Source organism: Pogoniulus pusillus, chromosome 4 (genome assembly GCF_015220805.1).
Source record: "Pogoniulus pusillus isolate bPogPus1 chromosome 4, bPogPus1.pri, whole genome shotgun sequence".
NCBI classification, from domain to species: Eukaryota; Metazoa; Chordata; class Aves; order Piciformes; family Lybiidae; genus Pogoniulus; species Pogoniulus pusillus.
In genome coordinates, this window is record NC_087267.1 from 47,028,863 (window position 1) to 47,049,494 (window position 20,632).

General features: G+C 52.8%; 1 protein-coding gene across 2 annotated transcripts in view; it reads left to right on the top strand.

Moving 5' to 3' along the window:
- UBE2H (ubiquitin conjugating enzyme E2 H) overlaps positions 1–20,632 on the top strand; it is a 66,450-nt gene that overhangs the window by 29,980 nt on the left and 15,838 nt on the right. For both annotated transcript variants that reach the window (XM_064142773.1, XM_064142772.1), the window contains exons 2-3: positions 2,832–2,908; positions 3,655–3,729. In XM_064142773.1, coding sequence (XP_063998843.1) covers positions 2,832–2,908; positions 3,655–3,729 — 152 coding nt within the window. The remainder of the gene's footprint in view (positions 1–2,831; positions 2,909–3,654; positions 3,730–20,632) is intronic.

Sequence of the window (20,632 nt, forward strand, 5' to 3'; positions counted from 1 at the left end):
GAGAGAAGCAGTGTTGGTTGTAAAAGGAGAAGCTGGCTCTAGTTCCTCGTAGCCTGAGCATCTTCTGCCAAGTTGGCTGCTGGGATAGTGAGGATCTTTCATTAGATATTCTGAGCCATTGCCCTTGTCCCTCAAACGGGGACATTCTCTGTGGTGCAGAGCTGGAGCAGCCTGGAGTTGAGGTAGGAATAAACCTGTGGAATTTTTCTCCTGCCTTTTTTCCCCCCTTTTTTCTCCTTGATATTTCTCTCATAATTCATACAGAAATTATTGATTAAGGCTAATTGCTGCAGGATATTATTCACAATCCCTTAACCCTGATCTGTGGCCAAATTCTTCAGCAGGCTTCCCTTCCCCTCCCTCTCTTCTCTTCCCTCCCCTCCCTTCCCCTCCCTCTCTTCTCTCCCCTCCCCTCCCTTCCCCTCCCTCTCTTCTCTCCCCTCCCCTCCCTTCCCCTCCCTCTCTTCTCTTCCCTCCCCTCCCCTCCCTTCCCCTCCCTCTTTTCTCTTCTCTTCCCTCCCCTCCCCTCCCTTCCCCTCCCTCTCTTCTCTTCCCTCCCCTCCCCTCCCTTCCCCTCCCTCTTTTCTCTTCTCTTCCCTCCCCTCCCCTCCCCTCCCTTCCCCTCCCTCTCTTCTCTTCCCTCCCCTCCCTTCCCCTCCCTCTCTTCTCTTCCCTCCCCTCCCTTCCCCTCCCTCTCTTCTCTTCCCTCCCCTCCCTTCCCCTCCCTCCCTCTCTTCCCCTCCCTCCTTGGCTCTCATTCTTCCCCTTTCAGTGTGGGGAAGCAGAGTTGTTCTTTTAGCAGTGTGGCAGTCTCAGCCTTCAGCCAGCCCTCTGAAGACAACAAGGGGATTGGTTTTGATGGGGGATTTTTGGCCCTGCAAGTGGAATTAACATGAGATTGGGGTAATTTGCATGGGCGATGTGGGAGGCCATCTGACAGCACCTGAAGGCAGCCAAGAATTGAATTCATCAGAGTAGGGACTGGGGTGAGTTCTGCTTCTCTCATCTAAGCAGAGGAGTAAGCATCTCATGTAAGCTGTTGGCAGTGAGGACCTTGTTTTGTGGCTCATCTTCTGAGCACTGGAGGTTGCAGCACGCTTGCTTTACATCATGGTCTCGCCTCCAAGCTGCCCCAAGGGATTTGTGTCTGTCTGATGAGGCTTTGGAGTTGCTGCTGGAGTTTTCTCTCCCCTCCACAGCCCAGATATGTTGCTGAAAAGGTCCTGGTCTTTTCTTAAGTCAATGTGCAGAAGTAGATGGACAAGACTAAGCAGCTCTGGGGGGAAAAGAAGCATCAGGTGTCTGTCTTCTCACTGGGAATGAGTGATAATGAGTGTAGGCTGAAGCTGAGGCAGCAGTGCCCAGGTGGGCAGCAGAGCCAATGGCATCCTGGGCTGGCTCAGGAGCAGTGTGGGCAGCAGGACAAGGGAGGTTCTTGTGCCCCTGTGCTCAGCACTGCTCAGGCCACCCCTGGAGTGCTGTGTCCAGTTCTGGGCTCCTCCATTGCAGAGAGATGTTGAGGTGCTGGAAGGTGTTTGGAGAAGGGCAGCAAGGCTGGGGAGGGGCCTGGAGCAGAGCCCTGTGAGGAGAGGCTGAGGGAGCTGGGGGGGTGCAGCCTGCAGCAGAGGAGGCTCAGGGCAGAGCTCACTGCTGCCTGCAGCTGCCTGCAGGGAGGCTGTAGCCAGGTGGGGTTGGGCTCTGCTGCCAGGCAACCAGCAACAGAAGAAGGGGACATAGTCTCAAGCTGTGCCAGGACAGGTCCAGGCTGGATGTTGTTAGGAAGTTGTTGTCAGAGAGAGTGATTGGCATTGGAATGGGCTGCCCAGGGAGGTGGTGGGGGCACTGTCCCTGGGGGTCTTCAAGAAAAGACTGGATGAGGCACTTAGTGCCATGGTCTAGTTGATTGGTTAGGGCTGGGTGCTAGGTTGGACTGGATGATCTTGGAGGTCTCTTCCAACCTGGTTGATTCTATGATATGATTCTATGGGCTGGTTGTTTGGCCAGGGCTGGGTGCTAGGTTGGGTTGGCTGAGCTTGGAGGTCTCTTCCAACCTGGCTGATTCTATGATTCTATAAGACAAGAGGAAATGGCCTCAAGTTGTGTCAGGGGGGTTTAGGATGAACATCAAAAGAAACTTCTTCACAGAAAGGGTTCTCAACAGTGAAACAGGCTCCCTTGGAGAGGTGGTTGAATCCCTATCCCTGATGGGGTTTCAAAGCCACAGAGATGTGGTGCTGAGGGACCTGGTTCAGTACCAGCCTTGGTAGAGTTAGCAAATGGTTGGACTCCACTTAGAGGTGGGTTTTTTTCCAACTGAAATGATTCTGTGGTTCAATCTCAGGATAGCTCAGTGCAGCAGGAGGGATACTTCAGCCTGTAGAACTGACTTTTGCTACCATCGTTGTGGTGCTGTGGTCCCTGAGAATCACAGGAGCCTTTTTGTTGGAAAAGACCTTGAAGATCATCAAGTCCATCTCTGACTCCCCTGAGTCCTGGCATTAAACCACATCCCTCAGCACCACATCTCTGCAGCTTTGGAACACCCTCAAGGATGGAGATTCCACCACCACCTCCTTGCAGTCTGTTTCAGAACATCTTTAGTGAAGAACTTTTAATATCCAACCTCAACTTACCCCTGGTGCAACTTGAAGCTGTCTCCTTTTGTCACCATGACTTAGATGTGTCAGGACTCTTCAGCTGCAGGTTGTGGGATGCTTTGAATGTTTGGGGTTAAGCTCTTTGGTTTGCCAAGATTCTAGCAAGCTACCCAGACCTGAGTCAAAAGATTTTGGTTCCTTGCACTCAATGTTTTCCCTGACTTGCTGTGTCAGTATTGAGAGCAAACACGAGGTCACAATCCTAGGAGGACTCAATGAATTCGTTGTCAAGTTTTATGGACCACAAGGAAGTAAGTATCTGACCCAACCCTTCTGCTGTAAAAGCAACCTCATGGCTCATGGTGGGGACCAGAGAAGTGACACATTCTTCTGGAGTGGAGCAAAAAAGAGATGAGCAAGCCCAAGTAGGAGTAAGAAATCAAAGGGCAGTGGTTTTTGAAGGCTGCTCCCTCAAGGGTGGGGGAGAAATTAGAACTGTGAGCAGAGGAACCACCTCCCTTGGAGCTGAGTAGAGCTGGATTCTACCCTTGGCCAACAAAGCCTTCAGTATTGATCCCAAACTCTTCTAAACCTGACTCACAAGTTTTGTGTCAGTCAGCTAAAGCTTTTTGGTGGAGTTTCTAGCTTAAACAGTGTTTTCTAGTGGCTAGGTCACAAGTGTCTTAATTTAGTAACATCTCTGAAGGTAAGTCCCCTCCCTGGAGATGTGTGAGCAACTTGAGCAGCCAAGTCTAGTTGAAAGGCACCTCTGCCTTTGGTAGAGGGGTTGGAGTAGATGACCTCTAAGGTCCCTTCCATCCTAAGCCATGCTGAGGTGGATTACTCTAAAGTTTTGAGCAAGGCTCTTGTGTCTCTGTGCTGAGGTCTGCAGTATCAGTTTAAAATCATCTATTTCTTGTCAGGCAGCAGAAGAGGTTTGATGTGAAATCTTTCCCCCCTGATAGAGCCAGGTGGTTCTTCCAAAGATGTGTTGTCCTCCTGTTTTCTTTTCTCCTGAGTGAAGAAGTGTCTAACATCTGCATTTCTTTCCTTGCAGCACCATATGAAGGTGGAGTATGGAAAGTTAGAGTCGACCTTCCTGATAAATACCCCTTCAAATCCCCATCTATAGGTAACCAATAATCATTTCCTCCAAATCCTGCTGGTGTTTCTACAGATGTTACTGCTTGTACCATTGTGGCAGCTGAAGCTGCACCAACCCTCAGGACAAGTTACTTGAAGTCTGCAGAGTGCTTTTAACACAGACTTGCAGCTATCATATGCCAAGCAGACAGCAAGTTTGGTCTTTTAGGTGAAAGAGCAGGAGCTGGAAGTGTGATTTTGTGTTCTTTCCAACACTGCCTTTGCTAATATGTTTTACTGTTTGCTGTGCTTGCAATACCATCACCTTAGCAGGGGTGCAGATCATTAGCAGCTCATGTGCCTTTGTAGGAGATCTGAGTTAATGACATCACATTAAGATGTCTCAAGTTGTGCCAGGGCAGGTCCAGGCTGGATGTTAGGAGGAAGTTGTTGTCAGAGAGAGTGATTGGCATTGGAGTGGGCTGCCCAGGGAGGTGGTGGAGTCACTGTACCTGGAGATGTTCAAGAGGTGTCCTTGCCCATTGCAGAGGGGTTGAAACTAGATGATCTTTAAGGTTCCTTCCAACTCAAACCATTATGATTCTATCATCCTATTGTTATCCTTGGCTACTGATGATCCAACTTGGATGTTTTCTGGTGCCTAACTTCATTCCAACCACTTAAGCCTGTTGCTAAACCAGCCAATGCTGCTTGAAAAAGTGGAGCAGATGCGTGGAGGTCCAACATCTGCCTTCCATCTCATGAAATAAGTACTGTTGAGTCAGTGCCTCTCCCTCAGAAGGGTGTGCTTGTGGCCAAGCCACCAGAGAGGGCTCAAAGAACTGTAAAAAACTGCTTGGGGAGAGCTGATGTGAGACCTTGACTCTGTGAGCTGGACAAGATGAGTCCCCTTCCAACATCAACATCCTGATTTGGAGTTGGTAAGTGTTGGCTGCCCTCTTAAAATAGACTCTTATGCTCTGAGTGCCTTCTATTTAAGATCTCTCTGGTGTGAGGAATGATCTGTAGTGTTCCAAATGTTGAGCTGTGCCTTCTGGGAAGGAGAGACATCGTTTTTATACCATCCTTTACCTTGCTGGATTTCTTTGCCCCCCTGTCAGAACCTCAGCTGAACCACAGCAATGTGCAGGCAGCTGAGTGACTGCTGCAGCTATGCCAACCTATTTCTCCTTCCTCTTGAGTCAGCTCTGACACCTGCTATAAACCTGCTGGAGATGGATGAGTTATTTGCTGTCCTAGAATCATAGAATGGTCTAGGTTGGAAGGGACCTCAAGGATCATCCAGCTTCAGCTCCCCACTGTAGGCAGGGACACCTCCCACTAGAGCAGGTTGCTTAAGGCTTCATCCAACCTGGCCTTAAACGTCTCCAGGGAGGAAGCAGCCACAACCTCCCTGGGCAACCTGTGCCAGTGTCTCACCACCCTCAACCTGTGCCAGTGTCTCACCACCCTCACTGTAAAGAACTGCTTCCTAACATCCAGTTTCAACCTTCCCTCTGCCAGTTTAAACCCATTCCTCCTCCTCCTCCTGTCATGACAAGACCTTGTCAAGAGTCCCTCCCCAGCCTTTCCGTAGCCCCCTTCAGTTACTGGAAGGCCACTCTAAGGTCTTCTCTTCTCCAGGCTGCAGAGCCCCAACTCTTGCTTCATTGCTTCTGATGTTGCATTTGGTGTCTTCCCTTTAGTCCAGCAGCTTCCTCTCAGTAGCTTGCTTACACCTGGTGTGTTGTAACTGCCTTGTTCTTGATTCATCAGAGCTGCTAGGTGCCTACAAGAAAGCTGGAGAGGGACTTTTGACAGTGGCTTGTAGCAGTGGGACGTGAGGGTGGCTTTGAGTTGGAAGGAAGGAGAATTAGACTGCAGATTAGGAAGAAGTTCTTTCCAGAGAGGGTGGTGAGACACTGGAACAGGGCTGCCCAGAGAGGCTGTGGGTGCCCCCTCCCTGGAGGTCATAGAATCAGCCAGGCTGGAAGAGAGCTCCAAGCTCAGCCAGTCCAACCTAGCACCCAGCCCTGCCCAATCAACCAGACCATGGCACTAAGTGCCCCAGCCAGGCTTGGCTTCAACACCTCCAGGGACAGTGACTCCACCACCTCCCTGGGCAGCCCATTCCAATGCCAATCACTCTCTCTGACAACAACTTCGTAACAACATCCAGCCTAGACCTGCCCTGGCACAGCTTGTGGCTGTGTCCCCTTCTTCTGTTGCTGCTTGCCTGGCAGCAGAGCCCAACCCCACCTGGCTACAGCCTCCCTGCAGGGAGTTGTAAACAGCAATGAGCTCTGCCCTGAGCCTCCTCCACTCTAAACACCTCCAGCTCCCTCAGCCTCTCCTCACAGGGCTGTGCTCCAGGCCCTTCCCCAGGTGCTGAGGTGTTGAAGGGCAGCTTGGATGAGGCCTTGAGCAAGCTGGCTTAGTGGAAGGTGTCCCTAGGTGTAGCAGGTGGATTTGGAACTCGATGATTTAAGGCCCTTGCCAGCCCCTAAACCATTTGATGTTTCTAGCATGCTTCCCTCACCCTGTGAGCAGCTGTTGGAGGAGCTGAAGCCCACCTCACCTCTTGCAGAGCTCCACAAGTGCTGTTTTTTGCTCTAGGGCCTTGGTATCTCTTGGGAGCTAAGTTACCTCCTGGGTGAAGCAGCCTGCAGCTGAGGCTTCAGGCTGAAGGAATAGTTGAGGACAGCGGAGAGCTGACCGAGCAAAGCAGGACTTAGCTTTCCTGCAGGGAGCAGAGAGCTGGGGAGTGGAAGCTCCAAAGAGAGCTCTAGAACCTGGGGAAGCTCCCAACTGGCTGCAGGAAGAGGTTTGTTTTTCTTTGTCTGGTTCCCATTTCTCCTGCCCCAGCCCAGCTTATCTGGGGGAGCCAGAGCCAAGTGACGTCTCAGTCCCTTCCTCTGGGCCAGCCCAACCTGCTTTCGGAGGCAGACTGAGTGTGCAGTGCCTGATAACTGCTTTGGGCATCACAGATAGCTTCAGAGAAGCTCTGGGACCTTGTAAAAGACAGCAGATCACCTTCTCTTCTTATTCCAGTGCTTGTCCCCAGCTCCCTCAGCCTCTCCTCACAGGGCTCTGCTCCAGGCCCCTCACCAGCCTTGCTGCCCTGCTCCAAACACCTTCCAGCACCTCAGCATCTCTCTGCAAAGGAGGAGCCCAGAACTGGACACAGCACTCCAGGGGTGGCCTGAGCAGTGCTGAGCACAGGGGCACAAGAACCTCCCTTGTCCTGCTGCCCACACTGCTCCTGAGCCAGCCCAGGATGCCATTGGCTCTGCTGCCCACCTGGGCACTGCTGCCTCAGCTTCAGCTCCTCTCTCCCAGTACTCCCAGGTCCCTCTCTGCCTGGCTGCTCTCCAGTCACACTGTCCCCAGCCTGTAGTGCTGCTTGGGGTTGTTGTGGCTTGAGCTGCAGATAACAGGAGTGGGAATTAGTAAGGCATTGCTGTGTCACTCTTTGATCTGTGAAGAGGTGGAAGTGAAGGATTTCAAAGATGCTGGAGTCCACAGATGGACAGAAGGCTGTCTCAAGCACATGTGTGGCTTGTTTGCAACCCTTCTGTTCTCAGCACCTCCTAGCTCCCCACCGTGGTGATGCCATGCAGAGTTCAAACTGCCTGTGGAAGTCACTGGCTTGTCTAAAGCACAGAATCCAGCAGCTTCCTTTCCCAACTGACACTTTCATGTGGAAGCTTAAAGCCAAAAAGATGCTGTCCCAGCAGCTTCCCTTGTTCTTCTGGTACTGCAGCCTAACACTTTCTTTTCATCTGTGGCCTGGCTCAGGAGCAGTGTGGGCAGCAGGACAAGGGAGGTTCTTGTGCCCCTGTGCTCAGCACTGCTCAGGCCACCCCTGGAGTGCTGTGTCCAGTTCTGGGCTCCTCCATTGCAGAGAGATGTTGAGGTGCTGGAAGGTGTTTGGAGCAGGGCAGCAAGGCTGGGGAGGGGCCTGGAGCAGAGCCCTGTGAGGAGAGGCTGAGGGAGCTGGGGGTGTGCAGCCTGCAGCAGAGGAGGCTCAGGGCAGAGCTCATTGCTGCCTGCAGCTGCCTGCAGGGAGGCTGTAGCCAGGTGGGGTTGGGCTCTGCTGCCAGGCAAGCAGCAACAGAGCAAGGGGAGAGTCTCCAGTTGTGGCAGGGCAGGTCTAGGCTGGATGTCAGGAGGAAGTTGTTGGCAGAGAGAGTGATTGGCATTGGAATGGGTTGCCCAGGGAGGTGGTGGAGTTGCCATGGCTGGAGGTGTTTGAGGCCAGGCTGGCTGAGGCTGTGTGCAGCCTGCTCTAGGGTAGGGTGTCCCTGGGCATGGCAGGGGGGTTGGAACTGGCTGCTCCTTGTGCTCCCTTCCAACCCTGACTGACTCTCTGATTCTAACTCAGTGATCCTTAAAGTCCCTTCCAACTCAAGTGGTTCCATGATTTCACCATTCTATGACAAGCAGCAGCACTCAGTCAAGGTCTGAAAAAAGAAAGTCCAGACTTCTTCAGATGTCAAATCTGGAACATGCTCCTAAACCCAGCAACAAACCAAACCCCTTTTATAGTTAGGTTTGTCAAGGTGATCTTTGATCACGTTGGGTCATTCTGTGCTCCACAGCCTCCCTGGGCAACCTGTGCCAGTGTCTCACCACCCTCACTGCAAAGAACTCTTCCCTAACATCCAGTTTCAATCTCCCCTCTGCCACTTTAAACCCATTCCTCCTCATCCTGTCACTACAAGACCTTGTCAATAGTCCCTCCCCAGCCTTCCTGTAGCCCCCTTCAGATACTGCAAGGCCACTCCAAGGTCTCCTCAAAGCCTTCTCCAGGCTGCACAGCCTCAACTCTCTCAGCCTGTCCTCATAGCAGAGCTGCTGCAGCCCTCTCAGCATCTTGGTGGCCTCCTCTGCACTGGCTCCAACACTTCCATGTCCTGCTTGTGCTGGGGGCTCCAGAACTGCCCCCAGGACTGCAGGTGGGGTGTGAGGAGAGCAGAGCCAAGGGGCAGAATCCCCTCCCTTGCCCTGTGCCCACACTGCTCTTGCTGCACCCAGCACAGGGTTGTGTCTGGGCTGCACTCACACTGCAGGCTCCTGTTGAGCTTTCCATCACCCCAGAGCCCCAGGGCCTGTTCCTCAGGGCTGCTCTCAGCCATTCCTCACCCAGCCTGCAGCTGTGCTTGGGATTGCACCCACCCAGGTGCAGCACCTTACACTTGGCCTTGTTGAATGCCACGAGGTTGGCCTGGGCACAGCTCTGCAGCCTGTCCAGGCCCCTCTGGATTGATCCCTGCCCTCTAGCAAGTCAATTGTACCACACAGTCTGATCTGAGATGTCTTTCCCAACCCAAACCCCTCTAACTCTGCAGAAGTACAGACTCACAGAGCAGTTTGGGTTGGAAGGCTCCTTAGAGATCATCTAGTTCCAGCCAGCACTTGACTCACTCCTGATTTCTTAATAACCAAATGGCACATCTGCACATTTACAGACTCACAGAATTGTTTTGGTTGGATGAGGCTTTGAGCAACCTGCTCTAGTGGGAGGTGTCCCTGCAGATGGCAGGGGGGGTGGAAGGAGATGATCTTTAAGGTCTCTTCTAACTCAAACCATTCTCTGCTTCTGTGAAAAGCAAAAGCCTCCTATGCACACAAAGCATATGGAAGCATTGTCTGTATGTGTAAGGGGACATTGTGACAGCCAGGATGGGGATGCAGCAGTGCTCATCTGCAGCCAGGATTTACCAGATCTCTCCTGGCCTCTCCTTGCTGCCTTTTTTTTTTCAGCTGCAGTTGCTATTTTTACTTCCAGCTCCTGTCTCTGGCTTGCTTTACATTTTGCTGCTTAGAATTTCATGAGTCACTTATTGCCTATGACCATTCTGAGCCTGCTCTCCCCTCTCTGTTGTGTTGATCCTTCTTCTGACCTAGAAGAGATGTGAAGATGCTTTGTCTTCCAGAGACACTTGGCTTTGTCTGAGGGGAAAAATGAGACCCCTCAGAAGTCGTTTGTGTCCCTCTGGTCAGATGCAAGTTCCCTTAGTACTATCTATCAGGAGAGTGGGAACTGTCTGACAAAATGAGGGGGTGAGGGAAGGCTGCTGGTGTTTTCAGCCTGGCTTGGCACAGATTTGCTGCCTTCTGTGCCAGTTGCTAAAGCCCTGGGCATCAGGTGATGGTTGCACCTAAGCCATGAGCTGAACTGATACTGGGCAATGCTTTGTGCTTTTTTTTTCCCTAGACGTTGTTGCTCTTCTCCATCACTTTGCAGATTGTGGATTGATTATTATTTATGTATCTATAAAATCATAGAATCAAGCAGGTTGGAAGAGAGCTCCAAGCTCATCCAGCCCAACCTAGCACCCAGCCCTGGCCAAGCAACCAGACCATGGCACTAAGTGCCTCAGCCAGTCTTGTCTTGACCTCCAGGGAAGGCAACTCCACCACCTCCCTGAGCAGCCCATTCCAATGCCAATCACTCTCTCTGACAACAACTTCCTCCTAACATCCACCCTAGACCTCCCCTGGCACAGCTTCAGGCTGTGTCCCCTTGTTCATATATACATATAAATGGAAGTGGTTCTTCCCCCTCTGCTCCACTCTGCTGAGACCCCAGCTGGAGTCCTGCATCCAGCTCTGGAGCCCCTGGGACAAGAGGGCTGTGGAGATGCTGGAGAGTGTCCAGAGCAGGGCCAGGAGGATGCTGAGAGGCTGCAGCAGCTCTGCTGTGAGCACAGACTGAAAGAGTTGGGGCTGTGCAGGCTGCAGCAGAGGAGGCTCCCAGGTGACCTTCTTGTGGCCTTCCAGCATCTGAAGGGGGCTCCAAAACAGCTGGGGAGGGACTTTTGAGGCTGTGAGGGAGCGCCAGGAGTGGGGGGAATGGAGCAAGGCTGGAGGTGAGGAGGAAGTTGTTGAGCAGGAGAGTGGTGAGAGGCTGGAATGGGTTGCCCAGGGAGGTGGTTGAGGCCCCATGGCTGGAGGTGTTTGAGGCCAGGCTGGCTGAGGCTGTGTGCAGCCTGCTCTGGGGTAGGGTGTCCCTGGGCATGGCAGGGGGCTTGGAACTGGCTGCTCCTTGTGCTCCCTTCCAGCCCTGACTGATTCTCTGATTCTGTATTTTATATACACTTATAAAAATATATAAATTCTCTATAATAATGACATCTATTACTTAGATATGATATTATACATTATTATGTCTATTTTATATTCATTATGTATAATTCTATATAGTAATTCTATAACTATATATTTATATGCTTATATATTTTTCCCTTTCCAAGAAGGACCCTTCAGTTTGGGAGTTTCCTTTTTCCACTTCCCAAAACCAACCCTTCAGCAGTTCACTCTCAAGTTCTTAGCTCTGCCACTGTTTTCCATCACCTACCAGACAGATTTTGCTGTCCTCATCTCCCCCCTCCTTGTAAAGCTGCCACAGAATTATTTCTGGTATTGTTTTGAAGAGCTGCTGGAGTTTGAGTAGGGTAACAAACTGTTCCACTTGTGCTGTGGGCAAGCTGATGTTACCCAGCTCTTCGCTTTACCACCACCATGCTGTCTGTGAATGCCTCTGTGGTGAGTGCACAGCTTTTATTTGCAGCCTCCTGTCTTTGACTCCTGATGTATTTGGCCTCCTAACCTCCAGGTTTCATAGAATTGGGGAATGGCTTGGGTTGGAAGTGACCTTTAAAGCTCATCCTGTTCCAGCCCCCCTGCCATGGGCAGGGACACCTCCCACTAAACCAAGTTGCTCAAGGCCTCATTCAAACTGGCCTTGAACACCTCCCAGTGAGAGGGCATCCATGACCTCTCTGGGCAACCTGTTCCAGTGTCTCACCACCCTCACTGTAAGGCTTTCTTCCTAATCTCGGGTCTAAATCTCCCCTCTTCGAGCTTGGAGCCATTGCTCCTCCTCCTGTCACATCAAGCCCCTCTAAGAAATCCCTCCCCAGCTCTCCTGCAGGTCACTTCTCACAGAAACCAACTCTTTGTGTTTGCCAGTGAGACTTTATTGACCTGAGAGTGCTGTGCTTAGAACCACAGAGTTGTTCTGGTCAGAAAAAAGACCTTTAAGATCAAGTCCAACCATTCCCTAATTCTGGCAAGTCTGGTGCTACACTGTGTCCCTCAGCACCACATCTGCATGGCTTTTGAGTCATAGAATCAGCCAGGCTGGAGGAGACCTCCAAGCTCAGCCAGTCCAACCTAGCACCCAGCCCTGCCCAAGCACCCAGACCATGGCACTAAGTGCCCCAGCCAGGCTTGGCTGCAACACCTCCAGGGACGGTGACTCCACCACCTCCCTGGGCAGCCCATTCCAATGCCAATCACTCTCTCTGACAACAACTTCCTAACAACATCCAGCCTAGACCTGCCCTGGCACAGCTTCAGGCTCTGGCCCCTTGTTCTGTTGCTGCTTGCCTGGCAGCAGAGCCCAACCCCACCTGGCTACAGCCTCCCTGCAGGCAGCTGCAGACAGCAATGAGCTCTGCCCTGAGCCTCCTCTGCTGCAGGCTGCACCCCCCCAGCTCCCTCAGCCTCTCCTCACAGGGCTCTGCTCCAGGCCCCTCACAGCTTTGTCGCCCTCCTGTGGACACCTTCCAGTACTGCAACATCTCTGCAATGGAGGAGCCTAGAACTGGACACAGCACTGCAGGGGTGGCCTGAGCAGTGCTGAGCACAGGGGCACAAGAACCTCCCTTGTCCTGCTGCCCACACTGCTCCTGAGCCAGCCCAGGATGCCATTGGCTCTGCTGCCCACCTGGGCACTGCTGCCTCAGCTTCAGCTCCTCTCTGCCAGCACCCCCAGGGCCCTCTCTGCCTGGCTGCTCTCAGCCACTCTGGCCCCAGCCTGCAGTGCTGCTTGGGGTTGTTGTGGCCAAAGTGCAGAACCCTGCCCTTGGCCTTGTTCAGTCTCATGCCCTTGGCCTCTGCCCACCCATGCAGCCTGGCCAGGTCCCTCTGCAGGGCTCTGCTACCCTCCAACAGCTCCACAGCTGCTCCTAGCTTGGTGCCAGCTGCAAACTTACTGCAGCTGGACTCAATCCCCTGGTCCAGGTCATCAATAGAAATACCGAACAGGACTGGGCCCAGCACTGATTTTGAGCACCTCCAGGGATGGGAATTTGACTATCTCCCTGAGGAGGTTGTTCCTGGATTTGAGAACCCTTTTCAGTGCTGCAACTGGAGGCCATTTCCTCTTTTCCTACCATTTCTTCTTTGTAAGAGACCAACCTCTACCTGATTCCACCCTCCTGTTGTGGAGTTGTAGAGAGTCAGGAGGTCTCCTCTCAGATGGCACTTGAGATGGACAGGTCTTGTGCCCTTCTGTTGAAGACCAGCCACACACTAAACCAGTTGTCCCAGTCTGCAGGGGCACTGTGTGGGAGAGCAGAGCAGAGGCCTTGCTCTAGTGCCCTCTCCTTCATCTCCAACCACTGTTTCCCAACCTGTGGCAAGCTCATGGGCAGTTACACAAGAAGGTAGTCCCTGAAATGGGGGCAATCTGAGTTTATATTTGTGTTCCCTCCCAGGCTTTTGGGTGTTTGGGCAGGGGGAAGGAATAAACATTACATGGAGCCTAATCTTATCTGGCTGGCACCGTTGCAGGAGGAGATTGGGAGATCTTTTTCCATTAGGTAGGTTGCCCAGTGGTTAAAAAAAGCAGAGGGGAAAAATGCTGACCTCTCTGTGCTCTACCCAAGCTTTTTTGGGTGCTGATCTGTGTGCACAGGCTTCTGCCCTCAACCTTGGTGGTCACCTAAGCCATGTTGACTTGGTGTGGTGTTTAGAAGCACTGCTCTTGACCTCTTGATCCTCCACGTGAGCTTCTTTGGGTGCTGATCTCTGTACACAGACTTCTCTCCTGAGCACCTCTCCTATGAGGACAGACTGAAAGAGTTGGGGCTGTGCAGGCTGCAGCAGAGGAGACTCCCAGGTGACCTTCTTGTGGCCTTCCAGGATCTGAAGGGGGCTCCAAAAAAGCTGGGGAGGGACTTTTGAGGCTGTGAGGGAGTGGCAGGCCTGGGGGGAATGGAACAAAGCTGGAGGTGGGGAGAGTGAGGCTGGAGGTGAGGAGGAAGTTGCTGAGCAGGAGAGTGGTGAGAGGCTGGAATGGGTTGCCCAGGGAGGTGGTTGAGGCCCCATGGCTGGAGGTGTTTGAGGCCAGGCTGGCTGAGGCTGTGTGCAGCCTGCTCTTGGGTAAGGTGTCCCTGCCACCACTCCATCAGTGGCTTTGAAATGATCCTGCCTGGGGAAAGCTGGTTCCTAGGAGCATCCTTAAGATACTTGTGGAGTCTTGCTCTTGGAACTCAAGCAGCCTGGTCTAGTGGAAGGTGTCACCACCCATGGCAGGGAGGTTGGAATTAGCCTGGAAAAAAAGTAGGCTCCCAGGTGACCTTCCAGGATCTGAAGTGGCCTCCAAAAAAGCTGGGGAGGGACTTTTGAGGCTTTCAGGGAGTGACAGGTCTGGGGGCAATGGAGCAAAGCTGGAGGTGGGGAGAGTGAGAGTGGAGGTGAGGAGGAAGTTGTTGAGGAGAGTGGTGAGAGGCTGGAATGGGTTGCCCAGGGAGGTGGTTGAGGCCCCATGGCTGGAGGTGTTTGAGGCCAGGCTGGCTGAGGCTGTGTGCAGCCTGCTCTAGGGTAGGGTGTCCCTGGGCATGGCAGGGGGTTGGCACTGGCTGCTCCTTGTGCTCCCTTCCAACCCTGACTGATTCTATGATTCTTTAGGTGGTCACCTAAACCATGTTGACTTGGTGTGGGTTTTAAAACACTGCTTTTGACATCATCTGCTCTGCAGAAGCTGGTTTTGGGTGCTGGTCTCTGTGCATGAGCTTTGGGTGGTCTCCTAAACCATGTTGGTTTGGTGTGGTGCTTAAAACTACCCACACCCTGCTTTGGAGAGACTCATAGCCACGTTCCCACCTCACTGGCCAGCAAGTCTGAACACTTTCCTGACTTGGCCTTGATCTCTCATGGAAAAACACAACTTTGAGGCTTATTCTTGCTGCACCAAAAGTCAGGAGTGATTCCACACACATGTCCTGCCAGCTGTTGGCTCGGCACCATGGTGGCACAGATAGGAATTTGCTGTCACAAGTTGGTTGGGTAGAGAAATGTCCCAACTGGCTTCAATTTATGAGCAAAGAGAGCAAGCAGTGGTGAGTTTGGGATGGGGAAGTGGTTATGAAGCAGCTCCACTCTGGCACATTCCCCAGAGCTGGTGGGAAGTGTCCAGCAGATCAAGGGAGGTTCTCCTCCCCCTCTACTCTGCCCTGCTGAGACCTCATCTTGAGCACTGCCTTCAGTTTTGGGCTCCCCACTTGAAAAGGGACAGAGATCTGCTGGAGAGGGTCCAGCAGAGGGCTACGAGGATGATGAGGGGACTGGAGGGCACTGCCTGATGAGGAGAGGCTGAGGGCCCTGTGGCTGTTCAGTCTGGAGAAGAGAAGACTGAGAGGGGATTGGATCAATGTTTATCAGTATCTGGGGGTCAGGAGGGGGGGACAGGCTCTGCTCACTGCTGCCTGGGACAGGACAAGCAGCAATGGATGGAAGCTGCAGCACAGGAGGTTCCAGCTCAGCACAAGGGGGAACTTCTTGACTGGAAGGGTCCCAGAGCACTGGCACAGGCTGCCCAGAGAGGTTGTGGAGTCTCCTTCCCTGGAGCCTTTCAAGGCCTGTCTGGATGTGTTCCTGTGTGCCCTGTGCTAGATTGTGTGGCCCTGCTGTGGCAGGGGGGTTGGACTGGATGATCTCCTTGGGTCCCTTCCAACCCCTGACATCCTGTGATGCTGTGCATGCTGCTGTGCCACTGTTTGTCCCTGCAGTGTCCTTCCACAGGGCTAGCAGCACCAGCATTGCTTTGACAGCTTTGCTGCAGGGAGGGGGAGGGGGGGGGGAAGAAAAGTCTCTTTTGGAGCCCTCTCACTTAAGCCAGCAGCTAAGCTGCATCTGTACTTTGAGCTCAGATAAGCAGCAAGCCACCTTTTGAAGTGCCGCTTGTTGGATTGCAGCTGGTTCCTGGCTTGGAGGAGCAGCTCCAAGGAGTGCAAAGGCTGCTTCAGGGCCGACACTGTGCAGCTGGAGCTGTGGAAAGATCATCTCCAACCTTGGTTTCTGATCCTTCTTGTCTCCAAGTTGAGTCTTGAATGGTAGGCAAGGCGCCTGGTCTAGTGGGAGGTTTGCCTGCCCATGGCAGGTGGTTGGAACTAGATGATCTTTAAGGTGTCCTCTGACCCAAAACATTCTGTGGTTCTACAGGGGCTGCACCAAGGTAGGAGACCCTTTCTAAATCACACTCCATCCCTGTAGGTCTGGAGATAGAATCACAGAATCCACCAGGTTGGAAGAGAGCTCCAAGCTCAGCCAGTCCAACCTAGCACCCAGCCCTGCCCAAGCACCCAGACCATGGCACTAAGTGCCCCAGCCAGGCTTGGCTGCAACACCTCCAGCCACAGAGACTCCACCACCTCCCTGGGCAGCCCATTCCAATGCCAAACACTGTCTCTGACAACAACTTCCTAACAACATCCAGCCTAGACCTCCTCTGCCACAGTTTGAGACTGTGTCCCCTTCTTCTGTTGCTGCTTGCCTGGCAGCAGAGCCCAACCCCACCTGGCTACAGCCTCCCTGCAGGCAGCTGCAGGCAGCAGTGAGCTCTGCCTTGAGCCTCCTCTGCTGCAGGCTGCACCCCCCCAGCTCCCTCAGCCTCTCCTCACAGGGCTCTGCTCCAGGCCCCTCACAGCTTTGTCGCCCTCCTGTGGACACCTTCCAGTACTGCAACATCTCTGCAATGGAGGAGCCCAGAACTGGCCACAGCACTCCAGGGGTGGCCTGAGCAGTGCTGAGCACAGGGGCACAAGAACCTCCCTTGTCCTGCTGCCCACACTGCTCCTGAGCCAGCCCAGGATGCCACTGGCTCTGCTGCCCACCTGGGCACTGCTGCCTCAGCTTCAGCTCCTCTCTGCCAGCACCCCCAGGGCCCTCTCTGCCTGGCTGCTCTGAGCCCCTCTGGCCCCAGCCTGTAGTGCTGCTTGGGGTTGTTGTGGCCAAAGTGCAGAACCCTGCATAGGGATAGGGGAACAATCAGTGTGGAATATCTCTTGCAGGAGCTTTTTAGCTCCATAGGAGAGTTGGAAATGCCTTGAGACCTTCTGGCTCTCTACAGGTCCTTAAAAGGAGGCTGTAGGGAGCTGGGGTGAGTCTCTTTCTCCTAATATCTGGTGATGGAATGAGAGGAAATGGCCTGAAAATGTGCCAGGGGAGGGTTAGGTTTGGATATTAGGAGAAAGGTCTTTCCTGCAAGAGTAGTCAGGTGTTGTGGTGGAGTCTCCTTCCCTTGGAGCCTTTCAAGGCCTGTCTGGATGTGTTCCTGTGTGATCTGTGCTAGATTGTGTGGTCCTGCTCTGGCAGGGAGGTTGGACTGTATGATCTCCTTGGGTCCCTTCCAACCCCTAGCATCCTGTGAGCTGTGATCCTGTGAACTCCAGGGACTGATGATAGAGTCACAGAATTGCAGAATGCAAAGGGTTGGAAGGGACCTCTGGAGATCAGCTGTGCTACTCCTCTGCTGAAGCAGGGGCACAATGTCCAGGTGGGTTTGGAAGCTCTCTAGAGAAAGAGGCTCCACAACCTCTCTGGGCAGCCTGCTCCAGGGCTTCCCCAACCTCAGGGCAAAGATGTTTCTCCTCCTGTTCAGGTGGAACCTCCTGGGTTCCTGTTTGTGCTTATTCCCCCTGGTCCTATGACTGGGCACCACTGAAAAGAGCCTGGCCCCATCCTCTTGCCCCCCACCTTTGTAGCTCTTGCTGAGCATTGAGCAGATCCCCTCTCAGGCTGCTTTTCTCCAGGGTCAGCAGCCATAGAGCTCTCAGGCTTTTCCCCTCCCAGAGATGCTCCAGGCCCCTCAGCACCCTCAGAGCTTCCACTGGGCTCTCTCCAGTAGTTCCCAGTCTCTCTGGAACTGGGAAGCCCAGAACAGGACCCAGGGCTCCAGCTGTGTGCTCATGAGGCAGACTAGAGGGGGAGAAGAATCTCTCTCAACCTTCTGTCCACACTTCATCATGCACCCCAAGAGCCCATTTGCCTTCTTGTCCACAAGGGCACATTGCTGGCTCCTGGTGAACTTCTCCAGCACTCCCAGGTCCTTCTCCTCACAACTGCTTTACAGCAGTGCTCCCCTGGAGTTCCTGGTTTATCTTGGGGTGTGCTGTGTCCAGGACTCTGGCAATAAACCTCCCCCAGTGTTTGTGTTGGCCTGGGAGGTTTGTTTTTCACTTGGGACTTCCTCTTCCAGTTGGAATGTGATTTTTCCCTGGCTGTTGAGGCTTGCTTTGTCTTTTGTATTTGTGAAAGTAATTACAGAGCAGGTCAGTACTGAGGGAGCAGCATTAAAGCTTTGTCTCTGCAGGAGACTTTTGCAGCTCAAAGAGAGGAGGAAATACTGATTGGAGGTAATTCCTGGGACAGCTAAAACGGAGATAAGAACAGAGCTGCTCTTGGCTTGTTTGTATCTCTAAGAGAATGAGACTGAGGGAGCCTTGAAGAGTTGCAAGATGTTGCAATGACCTAGGAAAGTTCAGGGAGGGAGATAGCTGTGTCCTTTCTTCCAGAACAACTGTTTGATTTGCAGAGCTTGAGAGAAAGGAGGATGTGAAAGAAGAGACTGTTCCTTCCTGTGGTGAGGGCAAAGCTACCAGAGAAGAATTAGGAACCTCTAGCATGGGAGCTGCTTGAGCAGACAACCTCATTTCTTCTCCCCATGTAGCAGGTGGAGCTTAAATGCTCACTGCTGTGTGAATAAAGACTTTGCCCAAAACATTACAGATGGGTTTGTGTCCTAACCTTGGCCACCCAGCTGCAGGTGGCTTTGGTAGAAGGTCCTAGGATGTAGGTGAGATGATCAGACAATCAAAATGAGAGGGATGCAGCATCTGAGGTTGTAGCAGCAGGAGACCTTCACTGCTCTCTGCAGCTGCTCTCTTCTGCCAGGCAAGCAGCAAGAGAAGAAGGGGACACAGTCTCATACTGTGCCAGGGGAGGTCTAGGTTGGATGCTAGGAGGAAGTTGTTGTCAGAGAGAGTGATTGGCATTGGAATGGGCTGCCCAGGGAGGTGGTGGAGTGGCTGTGCCTGGAGGTGTTGAAGCCAAGCCTGGCTGAGGCACTTAGTGCCATGGTCTGGTTGCTTGGCCAGGGCTGAGTGCTAGGTTGGACTGGATGAGCTTGGAGCTCTCTTCCAACCTGGTTGGTTCTATGATTCTAAGTAAGGAGTTCTTGTGGATCTTGTTAGTGTGTGTTTGATATCCCTGAATTCCAGCATGGTGGGGGTTGGAAGGAACCTGTGGAGATCATCCAGTCTGACACCCTGTGCTAAAACAGGGTCACCCACAGCAGGCTGCCCATGGTCACAATGGCCAGGTGGGTTTGGAATCTCTCCAGAGGAGGAGTCTCCACTATCTATTGACAAGGTCTTGTAATGGAGCACAGCCCTGTGAGGAGAGGCTGAGGGAGCTGAGGGTGTGCAGCCTGCAGCAGAGGAGGCTCAGGGCAGAGCTCATTGCTGTCTACAGGGAGGCTGTAGCCAGGTGGGGTTGGGCTCTGCTGCCAGGCAAGCAGCAACAGAAGAAGGGGACAGAGTCCCAAGCTGTGCCAGGGGAGGTCTAGGCTGGGTGTTAGGAGGAAGTTGTTGTCAGAGAGAGTGATTGGCATTGGAATGGGCTGCCCAGGGAGGTGGTGGAGTCTCTGTTGCTGGAGGTGTTGCAGCCAAGCCTGGCTGGAGCACTTAGTGCCATGGTCTGGTTGATTGGGCAGGGCTGGTTTGGACTGGGAGAGCTTTGAGGTCTCTTCCAACCTGCTTGATTCTATGAAAGATGATTTATTTCTATCCCTGCCACAATGGGCAGGAACTTTCCAGTAAAGCAGGGTGCTCAAAGCCTCATCCATCCTGGCCTTGAGCACCTCAAGTGAGGAGAGTATCCATGATCTCTCTGGGCAACCTCTTCCAGTGTCTCACCACCCTCAGTGTAAACAATTTCATCCTAATTTCCAGTCTAAATCTGCCCTCCTCAAGCCTTTCCCCCATCCTTTCTTCTGTTCTGCTTTATCAGAACTTTAATTTTGGAGGCTTTTTTCCTCCCTAAGACACAGGCAGGATTTAGAGTCCAGATCAGTGCTTGCTGCAGCTCTCCAGTGCCAGCATAATGGATCTGTGACCTGATTTAAACTTGTCAGAGCTGTCATGGTGTAAATATTTGATGGAACCATGGTTCCCTTTTTTCAAGCCTGCTTCAGTTTTTCAATCTCAGTCATGGCAAGATACTCCTGAAAGGCATTTGTTAGCCTGGAGGTGTTGGGGCAGTGCTGTGGTGGTTCTTTCAGAGCTTGCTCAAGCTTCAGGCATCCTCTCGGCCTCACTTTGTGTTTATGCACAACCCCAGCAGTACAAGCATGAGACTGTGTTGGTGTCATAATATGTAGGGAGAAAAAGGGAGAATCAATGCATATGTCAGCTCTTAGCCCAGGTGGGCAACCATGCTGGCACTCAGCTCTTGGTTGTGATCCTTGTTTGTGTTCAGTTTTGGTGTCCCCAGCAAAAGAAGGGTGTAGAACTCTTGGAGTGATTTCAGAGGAGGGCCACAGAGGTGATCCAAGGGTTGGAGCACCTCTGCTATAAGGATAGAATCAGAGAATCAGTCAGGGTCAGAAGGGACCACAAGGACCATCTAGTTTCAATCCCTAGATCCTAGGGGTTGCAACACCCTACCCTAGATCAGCCTGGGCTGAGTCTCATCCAGGTCCCTTCTGACCTAAACCATTCTGTGGCTCTACTGCTTCAGAGGACCTTTTGTGGAGGGCTCTGCACTGGAAGCAGGGAGGTCTGCAGGGTTTTGAGGGGATGGACAGAAGACCCTGAGGGGCAGAACATTGCTCAGGCATAGGCAGAGACACCTCCCACTAGAACAGGGGCAGGATGGAA